The 17,399-nt window shown below is 52.4% G+C and overlaps 2 protein-coding genes and 1 non-coding gene across 3 annotated transcripts; all 3 read left to right on the plus strand.

Annotated features, from left to right (window-relative positions):
• Positions 1–3,631: 3,631 nt before the first annotated feature.
• On the plus strand, positions 3,632–5,833 carry N0V96_011631 (uncharacterized protein; the record flags this gene model as incomplete). The annotated part of the gene is made up of 1 exon (XM_053193655.2): positions 3,632–5,833. The coding sequence occupies one exon, from the start codon at positions 3,632–3,634 to the stop codon at positions 5,831–5,833; it is 2,202 nt and encodes a 733-aa protein (XP_053048973.2).
• Positions 5,834–6,695: 862 nt separating this feature from the next.
• N0V96_011632 lies at positions 6,696–6,807 on the plus strand. Its single transcript has one exon. It is a non-coding gene; the product is annotated as a tRNA-Phe (tRNA).
• A 508-nt stretch (positions 6,808–7,315) lies between these two features.
• Positions 7,316–12,012, plus strand: N0V96_011633 (uncharacterized protein; the record flags this gene model as incomplete). Its single annotated transcript, XM_053193656.2, has 2 exons — positions 7,316–7,575; positions 7,632–12,012. 2 exons carry the CDS (start codon positions 7,316–7,318, stop codon positions 12,010–12,012), a joined length of 4,641 nt encoding a protein of 1,546 aa, XP_053048974.2.
• Positions 12,013–17,399: the final 5,387 nt, after the last annotated feature.

Below are 17,399 nucleotides of genomic sequence, written 5' to 3' on the forward strand. Positions count from 1 at the left end.
GCCTCCGGTTGAATTAGCCGCAGCTAAGTGGCCATGTAAGTCCAGAACAACCGCACCAACGGTACCATGTTCAAGGACTTCCGCTCTGTGTTTTTGCCAGTAATCCAGGCGCCTCTCCGTTGTAAAGAAAGTGTTAGCCACCATATCTAAGCCAAGGCGGCTGGCGAGCTTATCGGCTCCTTCTCCTGCCATGAAGACAGGTGTGTGTGCATCGCTAGAGTCAAGCATGGCCCTGGCTAGCTTGATGGGGTTCCTTGTATTTTGGAGACATGTTACAGCTCGGTAAGCAGCCGTCCTGCCGTTGATGATCCCAGCCTCAAGCTTGCAATCAGAATAGTTAGCATGGCATGCATACGACAAGTCGATCTGGATCATGTTATAAGTGATTCGTACCTCGTGAACGCCGTCTCGATTGACAGCCGCTCCTCTGCCAGCATTGAACTCGGGGAAGTCCTCGAGCTCTGCTACTATCTCAGTAGCTACATCGACAGCTTTGAAACCAGCCCGGAGGCGCTTCTCGGCCTTGATCACAAGGCTCTTCAAGAAAGCCCTGGTGGTAGCATGCGAGGCTTCGTCCCCTATCCATGATTCCGATGCACCTCCATGAAGAATAATCCCAGTTCGTGTGTCCATGTTTCCGTTCCCACAGACGTAAGAGGCAATGGAACATTCCAGCACGTACGAATAGGGGGTTTTCATGACGTTTTATGCCAGTCCTTGAGGGTCGAACCAACGAAGGCAATCTTCCAAGTTACGTAGACATGCTGCATGCACGTACATAGTAGTGTTCACACTCTTGTTACCTCAAAGAGAGTGGAGTCATCTTCTAGCTCAAAAATAACTCAGTACGTGACAGAAGCTCATCTAGCAAAAGGATAAGGGCTCGACTCGTGCCAATTTCTTGCTGCAAGGCCGCCACTTCCGTGAGACGATCGCCATGTTGCGCTTCTTGTTACTACTGGCCTTACAGGTCCCATCCTATTCCTCTGAATCCTCAGAAGGCCTGAACGTACAGACCAAATGTATATAACCCAGGACAAACGACACGAAATCACTAGCCAAGCGATCGAGATCAGCGTCATTCCAGCACTCTCAACCTTACTATACTTACCATTCAATATAACCTGAACCCCATAGAAGACTCGCACTCCCAGTCACCAATTCACCATCAAAATGCATATCTCCATGGCTCTTGTTGCCGGCATTGCTGCCTGCGCCGCCGCAATTCCAGTCAACTCTGCGCGTGTGGGTTAAAGTGCCTAGCTTGCAATGTAGTTCAACGAATGAGAATACTGACCGGGAACTTCAGACCATCGACACCGTTGCCAACGAACTCGCCTGCGTTGCTCGGGGCGACATGGCTTGCGCTGGGGTACGAAACTCGTTACTATAAGTCGGGAGAAATTTGACCAATGCTAATTACTTCAGATTGCCTCCAAGCGAACCGCAACCGATCTGGCTAACGAACTTGTCTGCGTTGCTCGTGGTGATATGGCCTGCGCTGGCGTAAGTCACCTTAATACATTAATACATGAAGAGAATCTAAGAGCTGATGTATTCTTTTCATAGGTCGTTGCCTGAAAACCTCCACCAAATATGTGGTCAAAGGGCTACTAGCCGACGCTTATGTTCGACTTCCATACTCACGTAGGGCGGACAAGAACAATACCAAACCGAGTAAGAAAGGCCGCGTAAAGGGGAAACATTGTTCTCTTCTTCATCTTCGGATCTCTTCATTTTGATTTCTCTTCATCAATAAAGTGTTTCATTTGGGAAAAAGAAAATGGAAAAAAAAAACTTGTACCAGGTATCCTTGTGGTGACTACCGTCTATGTAGCATAACAGAATTTGCAGTGGCTACCTTTGTTGACACTGAATCACCAGCTCATTTAACGTTGCCGGAGGCCCGGTTCAAGGTACAAGAATAGATCATTCCAACTTTGCACAGCTCATCCCTCATCCCTCATAAAGAGCAAGTGATACAGATACATCAATCCAGAATCTCTAAAAAGATGAATGGCCTGTAATTCAAGGGAGGTTCTCTACTGCTACCTCTGAGCGAAGGGCAGTGAGCTTTGCAGATGTCGCCTTCAAGATTGGTCTAGAAAGGCGGAGCATTATGCCGAACGAACGAAAAGACGCCATTGACAACTATACCCCCATGGTTTGGGGTTCAAGATCACTTAGCGTCAAAGATCAACCTCCGGTTCCCGATCCCTCTGTCCCAAGCAGCTCGTCCGTTGCGGCTGAAGAATTCCAGCTCGATTTCGCTAAATGCGACGATGAAAATCTGGTGATATAACGTGCGCCGGAGCAAGTCTCCTCACAGCCGCCCCCATCCGTTGGGAGGGAGATTCAAGCTTGTCGCCAAGCGTGACGTCGACTCCGTCAACGAACTTTACTGTGTCACCCGAGTTGACATTGCCCGTGCTGGTGTAAGTCATCATTCACGTAAATCCGCATGGTTTGAGAGCATAGATCTGGTCATTTCCCAACAGCTTGTTGCCCGGAAGGCCTGACCATAGTTTCGGCCCAAGAGGGAGCCACGCCGTCCGCAGGTCCACAATTGCCTGCCGCATGAGAGTATCTTCCAAAGTACCGAGGAGAACGTTTCCAAATCTACTGGGGAAGACTTCGCCACAGGGAGATATACCTCTTCGGCGTGGCCTTGAAATGAGGCCTCGGTTATATTTACGAACTGACTGGCTTGGGAAGCCATGATGGCGTTTCCATGGCATGACAAATAACAATCATGGATTGATCATCACTACACGTTGTTCATGTCTTTGGATCGCGGCTAAAGACATTTCCCGAGTTCCCGTAAGCGACTTATTCAAACCGAACGTAGTTGTGAGCTTGACCTTGGGCTTGAAGCAACCCTCAGGTAGTTTTGGTTGTCTGGGAAAAGGAATGAGGAGTCACCAAGGCTTCCATAACTTTTTCTATTTCGAAAACGAGTTTAAACCGGTGTCAGATTTGGCGCCGTCGCATGTGCCTAAATGACCAACAGGTAGAAACCACGTGGTCCGAGCAGTCTCGACTTACACGAAGACAGATCTTCTGGAGTAGAAAAACGAGCTTCCAATTGTTGTTCGTCAATGACAATCAACAGCTGTGGCTATACGTCTCAGTGAAGATTCTCTGTGTCTTTAGAGGCCGCCAGTGCACACACCTCGCTGGAGACTTTGATCCGGTGACTGAAGCCTGCCTCATGCCAACTGTTGTGGCTGCATCAGTGCATAGTGCTTACCACTGCAGTCGCTACAGATAGATGCATGGTGCGCTAGGATGCGCCAGGCCCACGTTGTTCAGTTGACTGGTTTCTTAGTTACTAGAACAAGACTTTGGCGGCAGCTATCCATTGGCCAAACCACCTCGAATTGAGGTGGTGATATGCAGGCTGTGAAGGATCGCTGCTAGCTGCATGAGATGGCATGCAAAGTGTATCTACCCCCTCTTTACCGATGGCCAGCCTGCCTTATTGTCGTGAATGACCACAGCGGGCCGCGTACAATATCCTGCTTCAGGCCAGCCAAGCGATCAACGATTTCTCCTTGCTATCGCCCAAGCTCTTGGGTCTCCTCCTAATCACGCAATCCTATCGGTTAGGCCTGGTCCGAAATTTTTCAAGATGGAGAGTCCGGTTGATAAACCAAGATATCAGTATCGAGATCTTGACTGGACCGCAAAGGAGATTCGCGTAGTCGAGCTTCTCCCCGGTACTTTTCAAGAGAGAATCCGCATCAAGTTCCACCACGTCGCTTTAGCACCGAGGAGACCTTCCGCGATCAGATTGCCCCCGAGTCGCGATGAGATTCAAAAGACCCTTCCGTCAGACTGGATCGTCCGCGTCTGTCTCGACGGTCGCTTCATCTTCGAGCGCATCAAGGACTACGAACCAGAAGAGCCCTACGAGACATCCTGGCTGCACCCCGTGACGGGCGTCGATCCGAACGTGAGCTTCGACGACAACAAGCTCGAGTACGAAGGCTTATCATACGTCTGGGCACCTGAAGGCAGCGAGGAAGATGCTCTTGTCTTGGAACCCACGGCTCCGTCCACGGGCGCGGCTTCGTCGAGCCTCAGCATCAGGCCGAACCTCGCCGCGGCCCTCCGTCACCTGCGATACCGCGATATTCCCAGGCGCATGTGGATCGACGCGCTATGTATCAACCAGACCGACCTCGAGGAGCGCAACAAGCAGGTTCACATCATGTGCGACATCTACCGCCGCGCAAGTCACGTCGTCGTCTGGCTGGGACCGGAGAGGGAAGACAGCAAGATCGCCATGGCTGCTCTGCGGCATCTCGGCGAGCAGGCCGTCTACACCGAGCGCGGGGCGTGGAGAACGAATCCGCCCGGTTGTAGTAACCCGGAGCTGGCTCGCGCGTCGGTGCCGCTTCCGTACGACGAGCAGACCTGGAGATCCATTACCAGTCTGCTGCAGCGTTCCTGGTTCGAGCGTCTTTGGGTATGGCAAGAGGTTCGTCTAGCTGATGAGCGCTCTTTTATGCTCTGCGGCCCCGATAGTATCTCGCTCTCTCTGTTCCGTCGCGCAATCTTCTGTGCCAGCGATAAGAAGTTCCTTCCGAGTAACGAGGTGCGGGGGCTGATTCTCGATGCTGTCGAGGTGATGCTGCCATTCTCCAATCAGCCCTTCTTTCGGGAGCTGCAGACCCTCAACTGGAAGGGGTGTGCGAATCCCCGAGATAAGATTTACGGAGCACTGGGGGCTGCTCCGGCGGCGATCAGGGAGCGCATCACGCCAGACTATTCCCTGCCAGTTGAGAAGGTCTATGACCATTTCTGCAAGGCCTACCTCGAGTGTCTGAGGAGGCTGGACTTTCTTGACCGCTGCAACATCAATGCTCGTGAGATCAACGGGCCTACATGGGTTCCAGATTGGTCCGTTCCCGTCGATAGAGCAGTACGGCTTCCGTATGCCGATATCTTCTATGCAGCCGGAGCTTCAGCGGCAGAAGTCAACTTCAAGGCTGAACGTGGTGTAGACGATGATAAGATTATGGAAGCCGCGGGAGTCCCTTGCGGTACTGTATCATTCGTAGGTCAAAAGTCGCCCCCTGACTCCGCCGGTCTCCTTGCCGCCGTAAAAACATGGGAAGCGGAAGCACTCTTGATAGAGCGATACGCACCGACAAACGAGAGAGCCATAGATGCTTTTGTCACCCTTCTCGGGCTGGGATACATGATTGAGAGGTGGCCCCAGTGCAACAGTCTTCTCACAGTACCCGAAGCGGCAGATCTCTACGGCAAGGAGTTCATCAATGCCAAAGGCGATGCAGTCTCCCATGAGTCGCTCAATTTTATCAGAGTGCGGCACCGGTACTTCATCAAGACAGACACGGGATACATGGGTACATCCCATGCACGGCCAGAGATCGGAGACAAGCTTGTAGTCTTGCTAGGTTGTCCGTCACCGTTGCTGATACGGCCAGATCCGGCATCGAATTCAGAGGAACAACGGTACAGGGTCGTAGGAGCGACGTACACTCATGGCCTAATGGATACGGAGGCACTGCTCGGCCCCTTGCCGGAGGGCTGGAGGGTGCGTATGGCTAGAGAGTCTGGCTTCTTTGATTCCATGCATTTCTTCTCAATAACCGCGGACAAGACGACAAAGGAAGATCCGAGACTCGGCGAAGACCCGTCAGGCTGGGAGAGGCTTGAGACTGTGAGGACGGGAAGTGACCCGTGGAACTTTGCTCGATATCGGAGTCGGCAAACACGGGAAGTTATCAACTCGGATCCAAGGTTGACGGTGGACGCCCTGAAGTCACGCGGTGTTCGTGTAGAATGTTATAGCTTGGTGTAAGCCTGGCCACAACTCACATCTAGACTGAGGTTCGATCGTGGGCTCCGTATTCTCACCGTTGGTTTTATTCTCGGAAACATGATTGTATTGGAAAGAACTCATTATAACTTCAATCGCTTCACGATACCACTTTGTAATCAACGGGCATTATTATTATTATAAGGAGAGTTTCACCGTCAAATGCAAATGTATCTTGCTCACTATCCGAGCAGTAAGCCGCTCTGAGCAGTTTAAGCCGACAACATGATAGATGCGAGGTTCTATTTGTTCCACACTTTGCGATTGTGAACCTGCTCGCCTCACATTGACAGGTAGTACCTTCCTCACACAGTCGGGGCGAGGGCATGATTGCCTGCCTGGCCAACTTACTATACTCTGACCTTAGTGAATCATACCATGTTCGTCGCCCACATGGACACAATATGCCACAAGCAAAGCCTATATATACCCTCTCGATCCTATTCCCATCACCAGCAACAGCAGGCGCCCCTCTAGGTCGGGGGGTCAGGACAAACTGGCTGGGTGGTGGAATGGTGCAACAATCGATTGCCCCCTTCAGCCTATCCGACCGCCAAGATGTGAAGCCATACTGGTGGTGAACTCTTTTTGATGTACTGATCAACTAGCTACTCTTTTGTGGTCCTGCCTATCTCCCTCTCTTTGTAATTGACTCATGGAGATGTTCATTTCTATAGGGCATACGTATATCTCTTGACACAGTAGAAAAGGTCTGGGAGAACCTTCGTTTGCTCCTCTCAGTCTCCACGTCATAGCCCTTAGCACCAGCGGTGCGTAGTAGCAACACGGCTCGTGAGTGGAATCAAGTAGACCCAGAGATCCGCCCCACCTCCGAAGATGAACGGCGGACATAGCTCAGTTGGGAGAGCGTCAGACTGAAGCGGGTCTCGAAAGAGGACTTGAAAAACTTCATTCAATCAATCTGAAGGTCGTGTGTTCAATCCACACTGGCCGCATCTTCGCCTTTTGCCAGTGCGACCAACATATTCGTGATCAGAGAAGATCATTGACAGGTGAGCTGCTCGTCTGCATGCACGGGCGGCGGCGGTGGTGGTGGTGGTGATCAATTGATTAAGGTCAGGAGCCTGGAGAGGTGAGACCGTGGCTGACTAAGGCAAGGTGCTCCGAACCTATCCTCCGCACGTCCCTGGAGCCACCGCAACGGCCCGGCCCCACCTTCCAGAATTTTGCGTCAGTCGCGGTCTGGAGCTCTCCTTCCCCATGCGCGTCAACTCAACCTGGAAGGCCCTTTCAATCCTGGGCGGTTGGTTGCCTTCTTTGCAGAGCTCTCAGATTGAGTCCCTTTCTCACCATCCGAACCTTCTTTTTGCAAGCACCACCCTTTTGTAATATTTCTACGTTCCTTTCTTTTCTGGCCCCCATTACATTACAGCGAAGTCGACAAGCTTTACCCTCCATGGAATAGACCAAGCGCAGCGCAGAAAATCGATCGACTCGGCGAAGATGGAGAAGGACTTGCGTTTGCGCCTCGTGGTTCGACGCCACGCCGTGCCTGATGTCAAGCTACTCTGGAATGTCACCGCCAACGATGACCTGACCATCTCGAAGCTCCTTGCCCTGGTCAACGATGTCGTTCCCCTTGAGAGCGGCGAATGGGGCCTGGAGGACTACGCCGTTGAGCTTAAGGATGCCTCTGGCGACGGCTTCGAATGCGTCCACTATCACCTTGTCTCCAAGGTGCTCAAGGACGATGATCAAGTCATGTAGGTTCACGGATTCACAAACTCCCAAGTGCTTTTCGACAGCTAACACTTACTAGCATTCGGCCTCTTCTGACCGGCGACCTGAAAAGACGGCGACTCAGTGGTCGACACCAGATTTCCGCCGAGGGAAAGCACCTTGTCGACGGCCTCGCTTTCGGGCGCCCCTGGCTTAGAGCCCCCCGAGACCGTCCTACTGTCACTCTCCCCCCGAGAAAAAAGGTTCGCATCACATACACCAGCGAAGACGAAGAAGACTCCCCTTCTGAGGCCGAGGCAGAGCGGCCGATGCTGGAGTACGAATCCACAAGAGCACAAGAGGATCCCTCGAGCGTCCAACTCCGCACGCGGTTCTACGATGCAGATTTAGGCAGCGACTCTGAGGCAGACGAGGACGACTTTATGCCTGCCGCTGCCGACGATGACGATGAGGGCATGGATTCGGATAATGACGATATTCAGAAGGAGCTTCGTATGCTCCGAGAAGACAATGCCGCCGTTAGAGAAGGGGATATTCTCGAAGAGCTGCGAAACATCAGAGACAAGAGAGCATCCAGTGGAACCGCTAGCAGCAGGCGCTCGTTGGAGACGTCTGATGACTCTCCAGTACCGTCAGCAAGCAATGCACTAGTCAGATCTGGAGGAAGGTCGAACAGGTTCCACCTAAACTTGGATACGCTCGACAAGATTGCTGCACTGAGAGCCGCGTTTCCCAGCGCTCAGGTCTCGACGATCGAAAGGGCGCTGTTGAGATACGGCGTCAACTTCGCAAGAGCATATCGCAAACTGAATAAGACATTCGAATCCCGTCTCAGCCTCCAGCAGACTTTGGACCATCAGGCGAGGAGTCTGTCCAGCAGTCCAATCCGACACGCGAACTCGAACACGGGGCGTGAGCTCATTCTCCGGGAATCGAGTCCACTTGATCGATCCTCTCATGCTACGTCCCATGACCAGGATGAAGAGGAGGAGGAGGAGGAGAGCGATGAAGTCTCAGAGACCCTGAACCACAATGCTCACGCCGATCGTGCTTCGATTGGTGGTGACGAAATATCAACTTCGGACTCCGAATCAAGTTCCAACGGTGCAACATCTGAGTCTGATGAGGAGATGGGCAATGCTTCCGGAAATGATACAGTGGCCTCTACTTCCGATGACGAAACCGATAGCGAATCAAGTGAAGCGGGAAACGGTGGGCCTATTGTGGACGAAGACAATTCAGACTCGGCCGACGAAGAAGCCTCGAGCTCAGACGACGATTCGAGCTCCGACAATTCATCTAGCGATGAGTCAAGTGTGGCATCTGCGAAAGAGCGGTTTTCCGCAAAACAGGCTGCGATCGTTGAGGTCTCATCCGATTCGTCGTCAGGTTCATCTTCAGACGACAGCAGCAGCGAAGATTCTAGCTCGGATTCCGAACCTGAGGAGCTTCCCAGCAAGACCCTCTCTACCCAACGGATTCTTTTTGAATCCAACGAAACTCTGGAGCTGCCACAAAAAGCACCAGTCGCTGCAGCTCAGGCAAAGCAAGAGCAGCCCGACGTGCCTCCTGGTCAGGGATTGAGCAAGACGCAAAAAAGGAATGCGAGGCGCAAACTTGCTAAGAAAATGGCCGGCCAGAAGAGATCCCCGTCGGCTCAGAATAGCGAAGAGTTCTCCCAAGCGGAGATGTCTGAGATGCAGGCAGCATTCTTGGCAAGGAAGCAAGCCTTACTCAACGCTGTTGCATCCGACGGCCCAGCTGAGGCTAGTCAAGAGAAGTCCCTTGAGATACCCGACTCTCCACCTCAAGATGTCGAAACATCAATTGCCGATGCCGACATGATGGAGGCTCCACAAAGCCCTGCTGCGCAAGAAGCTGCCTCTCAGCGGCGCATGAAGCCTAATGTCGGGGCTGCCCGCCGCATGCTCATGGGATCTTTGGGACTCAAGAACCCGAAAAACAAGGCTGACGAAGACAAAATTCGTCAAGATCTGATGAAGGGCGTCCGACCTCACACCAACGCTCGTCTGTCAGAAGGGGCTTCCCAGCCTAGCGAATCCGCACAGACCCAAGAATCGGTAGAGGAAGATCCCGAAGCCTGGCGCGAGAAAATCGCTTACCGAGCCGTAGAATGCTGCCACGACGGAGTCGAGCTGTCCGAACCGCCCTTCCCTTTTGTCCAGCGTTGGGACCCCCAACAGCAGGTGGAAGAATGGTTCGGTTCGAAGAATAAGCGCGGGGGCAAGCGTAAGCGCGTACAGCGCGATCAAGCTCAATATCACGAAGATGCCGACTCTCAATCGTCGAAGAAGCGTCGCGTAACCGACGACAGTTTTGGTGTGACCTTCTCCGACGCGGTTGAGTCTGCGGCTCAAGAGGGAGACACGACACTCAACTACGACGATCCGTCTGACGATCCACCAGCAACCAAGAAATCAGCTGAAGAAAGCCAGGCGACGGACATTGACGACCTCCCTTCCCTCCCATCCGATCTGTCCACTCTTCTGGACCTTCGCCCAGGAGAAGCCAAACTCGGCATGGTTGTCACTTGGAAGCAACTGGTCTTGTCATCACAAACCAATTGGCAACCTCAAGTGGTGAGCTTGACCGGCGTTCTCGTCAGGATCTATGATGAGGACGCATCCGATCTTGAATTCATATTGGCTCATCGTGATCGAGGTGTTGATCGAACCGAGAAGACCTACGACGAAGAGACTGGCGAGAGAGTTTACGATCGCTTCGAGGCCCCCGATGACGACGAGGATGACGAAGATGCAGAAAACGAACTCGAAGAAGGACATCGACGCGTGAATTACCTGGAATTGATCGAGCCCAAGATTGTGCAGTTTCCTCTGGACGATAATACAAAACGAGGCGAGAACGAGAAATCGAGTACCTCGGAGGGCGAAAGTGGCCCTACAGACAGCGTCATTCACGAAACCATATACGATGATCAAAGCCGGCCATCGCAGGTTAATGGAGAAATTTCTGGTCAGTCCGAGGTGGGTGAAGTTGGAAGTCAGTCAAAAGTCGATGCAAAGGGAAGTCGAGCCAGGGCTAATATGGATAAACAACAGCCTCAAGTCGTCGCGGGTAGAACCTCCCGTCTTGATGCCTTCGCGGATGGCGATGGGTCTAGTCAACCCGATACACACTTGGAAGGTGATGACGACAATATGGACGAAAGCGATGTGCCCACACCCCAAGCCAGAAGCCAATTGAAAGATGATGACACGGTACCGACTACAGAAGACGACTCACAGAACTCCAATGGCAATGCCCTCTCCATCTCATCGGATCGTCGTCATGAGATCAGCATCATGATCGAAGAAGCAGGCTTTCGCAAAGATGTGTCACCGTCAGTCATTCGTCACAAAAAAAGCAGCCCTTCCCGCCAGTTGCTAGACCAGTTGCAAGCTGCCAATACACCCCGAGTCATTTCAAAGTCCCCGCTGTCCCAAGACAGCGTTGCGAAGAACGTGACGCCAACGCCGGATAACAGTGGAGATACGACTACGAGAGTCATCGATGAGGAGGTTATTCTCCCGCCGTCATCTATGAGTAGCATTCGCAGTGGTCGGCAACTCGACCCGGATGACTTTAGCTTCAATATGGGGGGCGACGATACACAGCTGATGAGCGACGCTGGTCATGGTTCTCCTTCTGTGGATGCATCGACTACGAGAGCTCAGGTCCGCACGCCAATCAGAGAAAATGACACTCCTGAGCCAAACTCAGGCGAAAAGTCATCTCTTCCGTCACTAGAGAGCCTATTCAAGACGGCCTCTCAACGAAATTCGCAGAAGAACACACAAAGCCCATCCAAGTCCCAGGTAACGTCGGTGATAGGATCGCGGAAATCCATTGTTTCTCGTGATGAGGAATACGAAGCCGCCATGCGCCAAATTGACGAGGCGGATGAAGACGACGAGAACGAGGTAGAAGCCGATGAGTCGCCCAAGGAACTTGGAAAGAGACGAAAGAAATTGTTCCCCAACTCGAGCCAGCCAGAGGGAGCGACTCTCTCTGAGTCGCCAGACTTGCCGGACCTCAAACCGACTGTCAAATCAGCGCCCTCATCCTTGATCGAGACGGAGGATATTAAGCCCCATCTGCTACGTGAGCGAGTCCGGAAAGGCTCACCATTTGTGGTTCCTCCTGGCTCGCAGGTAGTTACATTATCCTCTAGCCCGCCTAGCTCGCCACTGGAGGAGAATTACGCGGAAGACGATGTTGACGAGGACTATGAGGACAACAACAGCAGTAGTCTTCCGCATGGGTCCGGTTGGGTGCAGAAAAACAAGCCCTCCAAGGCCAACCCGCGAGCGAAGAGTGTGCCGGCAGCGAGAAGCACGGCCAAGACGGCGACTGCGGGTAGATCCGTTCCGTCGAGGTCTATGCCCGCGAGATCCGCCATGAAGGGAAAGGGGCCACGCAAGTCATCGGCAAGGTTCTAGGAGATGTTGTCTGGTCGGGAGTGCTAGGCAGATAGTGGGGCGAGGCCTCTGCATGTGTATGTAATAGGGGGTCGAGAAGTTCTCTCGACATGTTTACTAGCTTTTTCTTGCTTTGAGAAATGAGGATACCCGTACCCGGCAGGGTACTCTGCACCAATGGAACATATTGTGCAAAAGTCAATGTCCGCTATTCATGTACGCCGTTCTTGCATAGCCTGCAGTGCAATCGTGCAAGTGGCCTATTTGATTGAAACAGGTTAGGTTTTATGGAATTCCAGACTAGTAGGGTGTAGATCTACGGATGTGCCTGCCGCTGTAGCATCGCGTTGGACCCTGTCGCCTGCATTTATTCCATGTAAATCACTCATGTGGGCGTCTTATCAGCTTCTGCGACGAGTCCCGCTGTACGGGCTGCGGATCGGGTCCGAGATGGACGGACCACGGAGTTTGAGGGTGGCCGATGGCCGAATCCGTGGAAATAAGTCCGCTGGTGGTCGGTGGTTGGGACCGGCTGTTTCGCCGACTTGCGTTGAGCTGATGAACCTGTGCGTGCCACCTGTGAAGTATGTAAAGGATCCCTGAGTTTCGTAGTTCATCTTGACTTTTTGCTTTTGACGACGAATAAGCTTATCCTTGGCATTCGCATAAACTTTCACGTTTGCGAACCTTGTATATCGGCCAACGACAGGGGTCTATATCCTAACCAGACTGGACCATTTTGCCTCGCCAATTTACGAGAACATTATACAATGGTAACTAGCAAGGACGTAGATGGCGAGGAACGGGCTCTCTACCAGTGTTTCAGATGTCGACGCCGCTATCATCGTACTGAGCATCTTGCGCGCCATGTCAGGTCTGTACATACCAAGCAGAGGCCGTATACGTGCAGGGTCTGTGGGAAGGGGTTTGGAAGGTTGGATATCTTGAGAAGGCATGAAGGAAATACCCATGGTGGTAGTGGCGGTTGGCCTGAGTCTGAGACGGCGGTGGTTATCGTGGAAGGGGAGAGGGAGGAGAATGATGAGTTGTCGAGGGATGCCGAGAGAGTTAGGTCGGCGTGCCAGGCGTGTAAGGTTGCCAAGGTGAAGTGTTCTGAGAGGAAGCCTTGTGCGAGGTGTATTGGGCGAGGGGTCGTGTGTAAGATTGAGGGGGAGAGTTGCGTTCAAGGTGGTTTTGGTTCCGGTTTTGAACTTTTGGGCGAGCATCAGGACACACCAGAGGACTCCATGCAAACGCGGTTGAGTGGTCAAGAGACCTTCAACGAGACGGCGCCAGCGATGATGATGATGGACGACTTTTCCTTTAGCGCGGAGTGGAATATCGCGATGTCGGATTTATCGTACCTGCAGACTCGGTTCGATGCGATTGGGTCAGAGGGACCAGATGCCATCGCATCTGATGGGGCAAGGCTGGCACAGGAGAAGGAGAAGGAGCAAAAGCAGGAGCAATATGGCGGCATTTTTATGTCCATGTCGCCACCCATGACGCCCGAGAGCCACGCGACTGGATCTTGGGAGCCGTCAAGCGGTGAAAACAGCGAGATGGAAAGGCCGCATCTCGCTGCGGACGAGGAGAGTTTGAAGGCCGGGGGAACACCGAGGACACCGGGGACACTTTGCTTCGATGGTCTTATTGGTGGAAATGGCGGCGATGCTGTCGGTCTATCCATCTCTCCAGTGGCGCGGAACGCCATTGTTGGTATGATCCTCGACAATACATCCCGTGCCAATGCTGGTCCTGTACTGGCTGCTTTCCCTTCGGTAGGGGCGCTTGATGCGCTTCTGGGGATGTATGCTCGCGACTGCTGGGGCACAGCAGCAGCATCATCATGCACTTCTTCGATGGCAGCGGCGAGGTATAGAATCATGGACGTGGTGCACCTCCCAACGCTACAGCTTGACCAGCAGAGGCCGGAGTTATTGGGGGCCTTGGTTGCCGTGGGCGCCATCAGGGCTGGTTCGACTGTTGCGACGAGGTTTGGGTATGCGATGCAAGATGTTGTGAGGGTTTCATCTTTTCGAAGTGTGAGTTTATTCCTCGGCATCCTCATGTGTCTCTTCTCAATTGTTGAGAAGGGAGGGGAATCTATTATTCCTTCCGCTGCTCAGTTACTAATGAGGTTGATAGTGGGAGAAGAACAACACCAATCTCTGCGACATCAGCCTATCCCAGGCTTTCTTCCTGCAGCAGCACGTCGCCTTCTTCAGTGGCATTCGGCGCAAAGTTGCATTTGCGGAAGCCTGTTCTGGGAGTATGCAGGTCATGATGAAGAACGGCGGGCATATTCAAGGGGCGATGGAGACTGATCAGACCCTCTGTCAACTCAAGAATCTTCACACCCTGGATGATGGGGCTCTTGAGGACGTTTGGAAGAGGTGGTCTGTCCGTGAGGCAAGAAGGAGGTTGGTGTATGCTACGTACATCATGGATAGCCATGTCGGGATAGCGCACGGAATTAGGGGAATGGCGAGATACGGGGACATGAGGGTTCCGTTTCCTGCACCGGGAGGGTTGTGGAGGGCCGAATCGGCGATCAAATGGAGAGAGGAGATGGTGCGGTTAATGCCCGGGTCAACAATATCTCTTTCCTCTTCTTCTGCCTCCTCCTCCCTATCGCCGTCTCTGTCTTTGAAGGACTTGATGGGCGATCCGACGCTAGTTGCTAGATCTTACAACCACAGTACGGTGGACAGAGAGTTCGTCACTCTAGGCTTCTATGCTGGTCTCTGGGTGCTTGTTGAAGAATGTCGCCAGCTGAGGGCCATCAGCAGCCACGGACAATGGAGCGCCATGATCTTATCCTCACGGCGATTGGAGCTGGGTTCGATACTCAAACTGTTTGGGTCTTCTTCAAGAGCGGCGGGGTGGGCGGCGTCTCCTGGTGCGGAGATGATGTATGAAGTTCTTCATATGTATATCTCGACTTCGCTAGATGGGGATGAGTTGCGCGGTGCCGGTATATCACCGTCGCTATCGCAACACCTCCACGGCGAGTGTTCGGCAAACAGGGTTGATGAAAGCCCGGAGGACTGGAGCGCGGTTTGGAGAGCGGGTAAGGTTCTCCGTACAGCGAGGAGGCTCGAGCCTGGGACGTTGAGTGGGGTTTACTGCGTTTCTCTCCGGGATGCTACTGTTCTTCTCTGTCGATTTGGAAGGAGCTTGTCTTTGCAGGAGAAGGCGGTGATGGAGCAGCATCGTCCAGGGTCGAGATGTAGTATTGGCGCGGCTACTGTGTTGGTGTTGGATGGAGAGGAGGATGTGCAAGAGTATCAGGTATTGGACAGGAACATCTGTCTTATGCTGCGTGGCACCGGAACGGAAGAGGATACTGTGGCGCTTGATGATATGGCGAGTGTGATGAGGTTGTCGCGAAGGATTGTTGAGGAAAATTGGAAGGACTTGAGAATGCCGGACGGTGTTGAGGAAGTTTATTGTTTGTTGAATGGTCCTGGGAAAGTGTCCGGTTCATGAGATGTTTCCGGGTAAGAAAGAAGGCAAGGGGGAAGAGGAACTTCCATTTGTTGATGAAGTATGCCCGCGTAAATGAGCAGGAACTTCGTATCGATACTTCTGATCCTTTGGCTGAAGGCGGCAGTTGGTAACTCGGCAGATTTCTGTGGACAGGACACCGATCGGCTTCACTCCACCAACCGGTCCTGTGTCCGAAACGTTTGAGTTGCATTGTCATTTACAGCTCCCTGATCATTGTTCGACTATGTACCTTACTGCTTTATGTATCGAATTCCCCGGCATGTCCGTTTATGCTTGACACTTCCGAGATCACTTCTCCTGACAATACTTCTATTCCCTATACTACGTTCTAGCGCAAGTAGGTGTATTTATTTCTCGACAAGCGTCATGGAACAATCTTATCTGGATAAAACATCACAGGAACCATAAGCGAAGATATCATTACTATAGTTGACTGTATTTCCCCTCATAATCGAGTTGAATGAGGGATACGCAACTCAAACTTGAGGCCGCTCGTCAATCAACTCGTCGAGCCAGCGACTGAAACGAAATACGTAGTGCCTCCAGCCCTCTGTAGCTGCTTCTCCTCCACTAACCCAAAATTCATACATGTCTGATCAGTTGCGCAAAGTGACGCTAACGGCACCTTCGGAAGGTGGTGCAGCTGAGCCGAATCAGCTAGCTAGTCTCCGTACTAAGATCGCCGGCTCGGCTCTCCACCTCCGGATGACCCCTCCTAGGTGAAGGTAAGCAACAATCTTACGTCAACGTTATAATCCTTTAAGAATTTCTAAGTGACTGCAAAGTCTTACTAAAGTCCAGGTCAAGCGTTTTATGAACTACCCCAGCTTCTAAGGAAATCCTTGTGTCTGGGTTCTTGACTTACGCATATCTCCCAAGCATACTCGTACCTTTCACCAGCATGACGTCTTACAGCAACACGCGAGATGAACGATGGAGGCTCCCGCCTCGAAGGACTCTTCATCCCGAAGAGAGAGACGAAAGGCTTCAGATTGGCATCATTGGAGCGGGTATTGGGGGATTAATGGCGGCTATCGCCCTATTGGAGAGTGGCCACGATGTCGAGGTGAGCCTATGAGACGAGATATGGTCCCCTTCGTCGAGAATCTACTTAGACTTTCGAATTCAACAGATATATGAGAGATCTCAGTTCAATAGCGAAGTAGGGGCTGCTATCTCGACGCCTCCGAATTCCACGAGAGTACTCGACTACTACGGATTTGACTTCGAGCGGGCCAGAGCCACCACCGCGGAGAAGGTATGTTCTCTCCTTCCTCCCCAGGCCCACGTACCTTGTGCAGTAAAGAGAGTCTTCAATTTTTGATTCTAATCCGTATGGAAAAAGTATATCTACTACGATGACCCCAACAATATTGACAAAACACGGATGGTGACGTGCACCGATTACACACCCAGATACGGCGCCCCCTGGCTGTTCTTCCACCGCGTCGATCTCCACAATGAGCTCAAGCTACTAGCCACGGAGCCGACACCGACAAGAAAGAGCGTTGCACGCTTACACCTCGGCGTCAAGGTGTGTGACATTGACATCGACGGCACAATTCACTTTGAAGGTGGCGAGAGTGTCCAAAAGGACATACTCATCGCTGCCGACGGCATACGAGTAAGCCTCATCCTATCCCTCCCTTGAATGAACTAAGGCAGACATTTAGAGTCTTTATAATAACTGATTTTGTGTCACAGTCCTCCTACATCTCAAAGGTGGTGGACAATGCCCCGCAGGCGCAGCACTACATGTCGATGCTCCGGTTGATGGCTCCCGTAGAGGACCTACGCGATGACCCGGGCGTCGTGGCTCTCTTCAAAGATGGCTTGGCTTCGATTCGTATCAGCTATGGAACCATGCGAAGTGCCGTTATTTACGGATGTCGAGG

The sequence above is a fragment of the Colletotrichum fioriniae genome (genome assembly GCF_027942845.1).
Source record: "Colletotrichum fioriniae strain IMI 355084 chromosome Unknown scaffold_18, whole genome shotgun sequence".
NCBI classification, from domain to species: Eukaryota; Fungi; Ascomycota; class Sordariomycetes; order Glomerellales; family Glomerellaceae; genus Colletotrichum; species Colletotrichum fioriniae.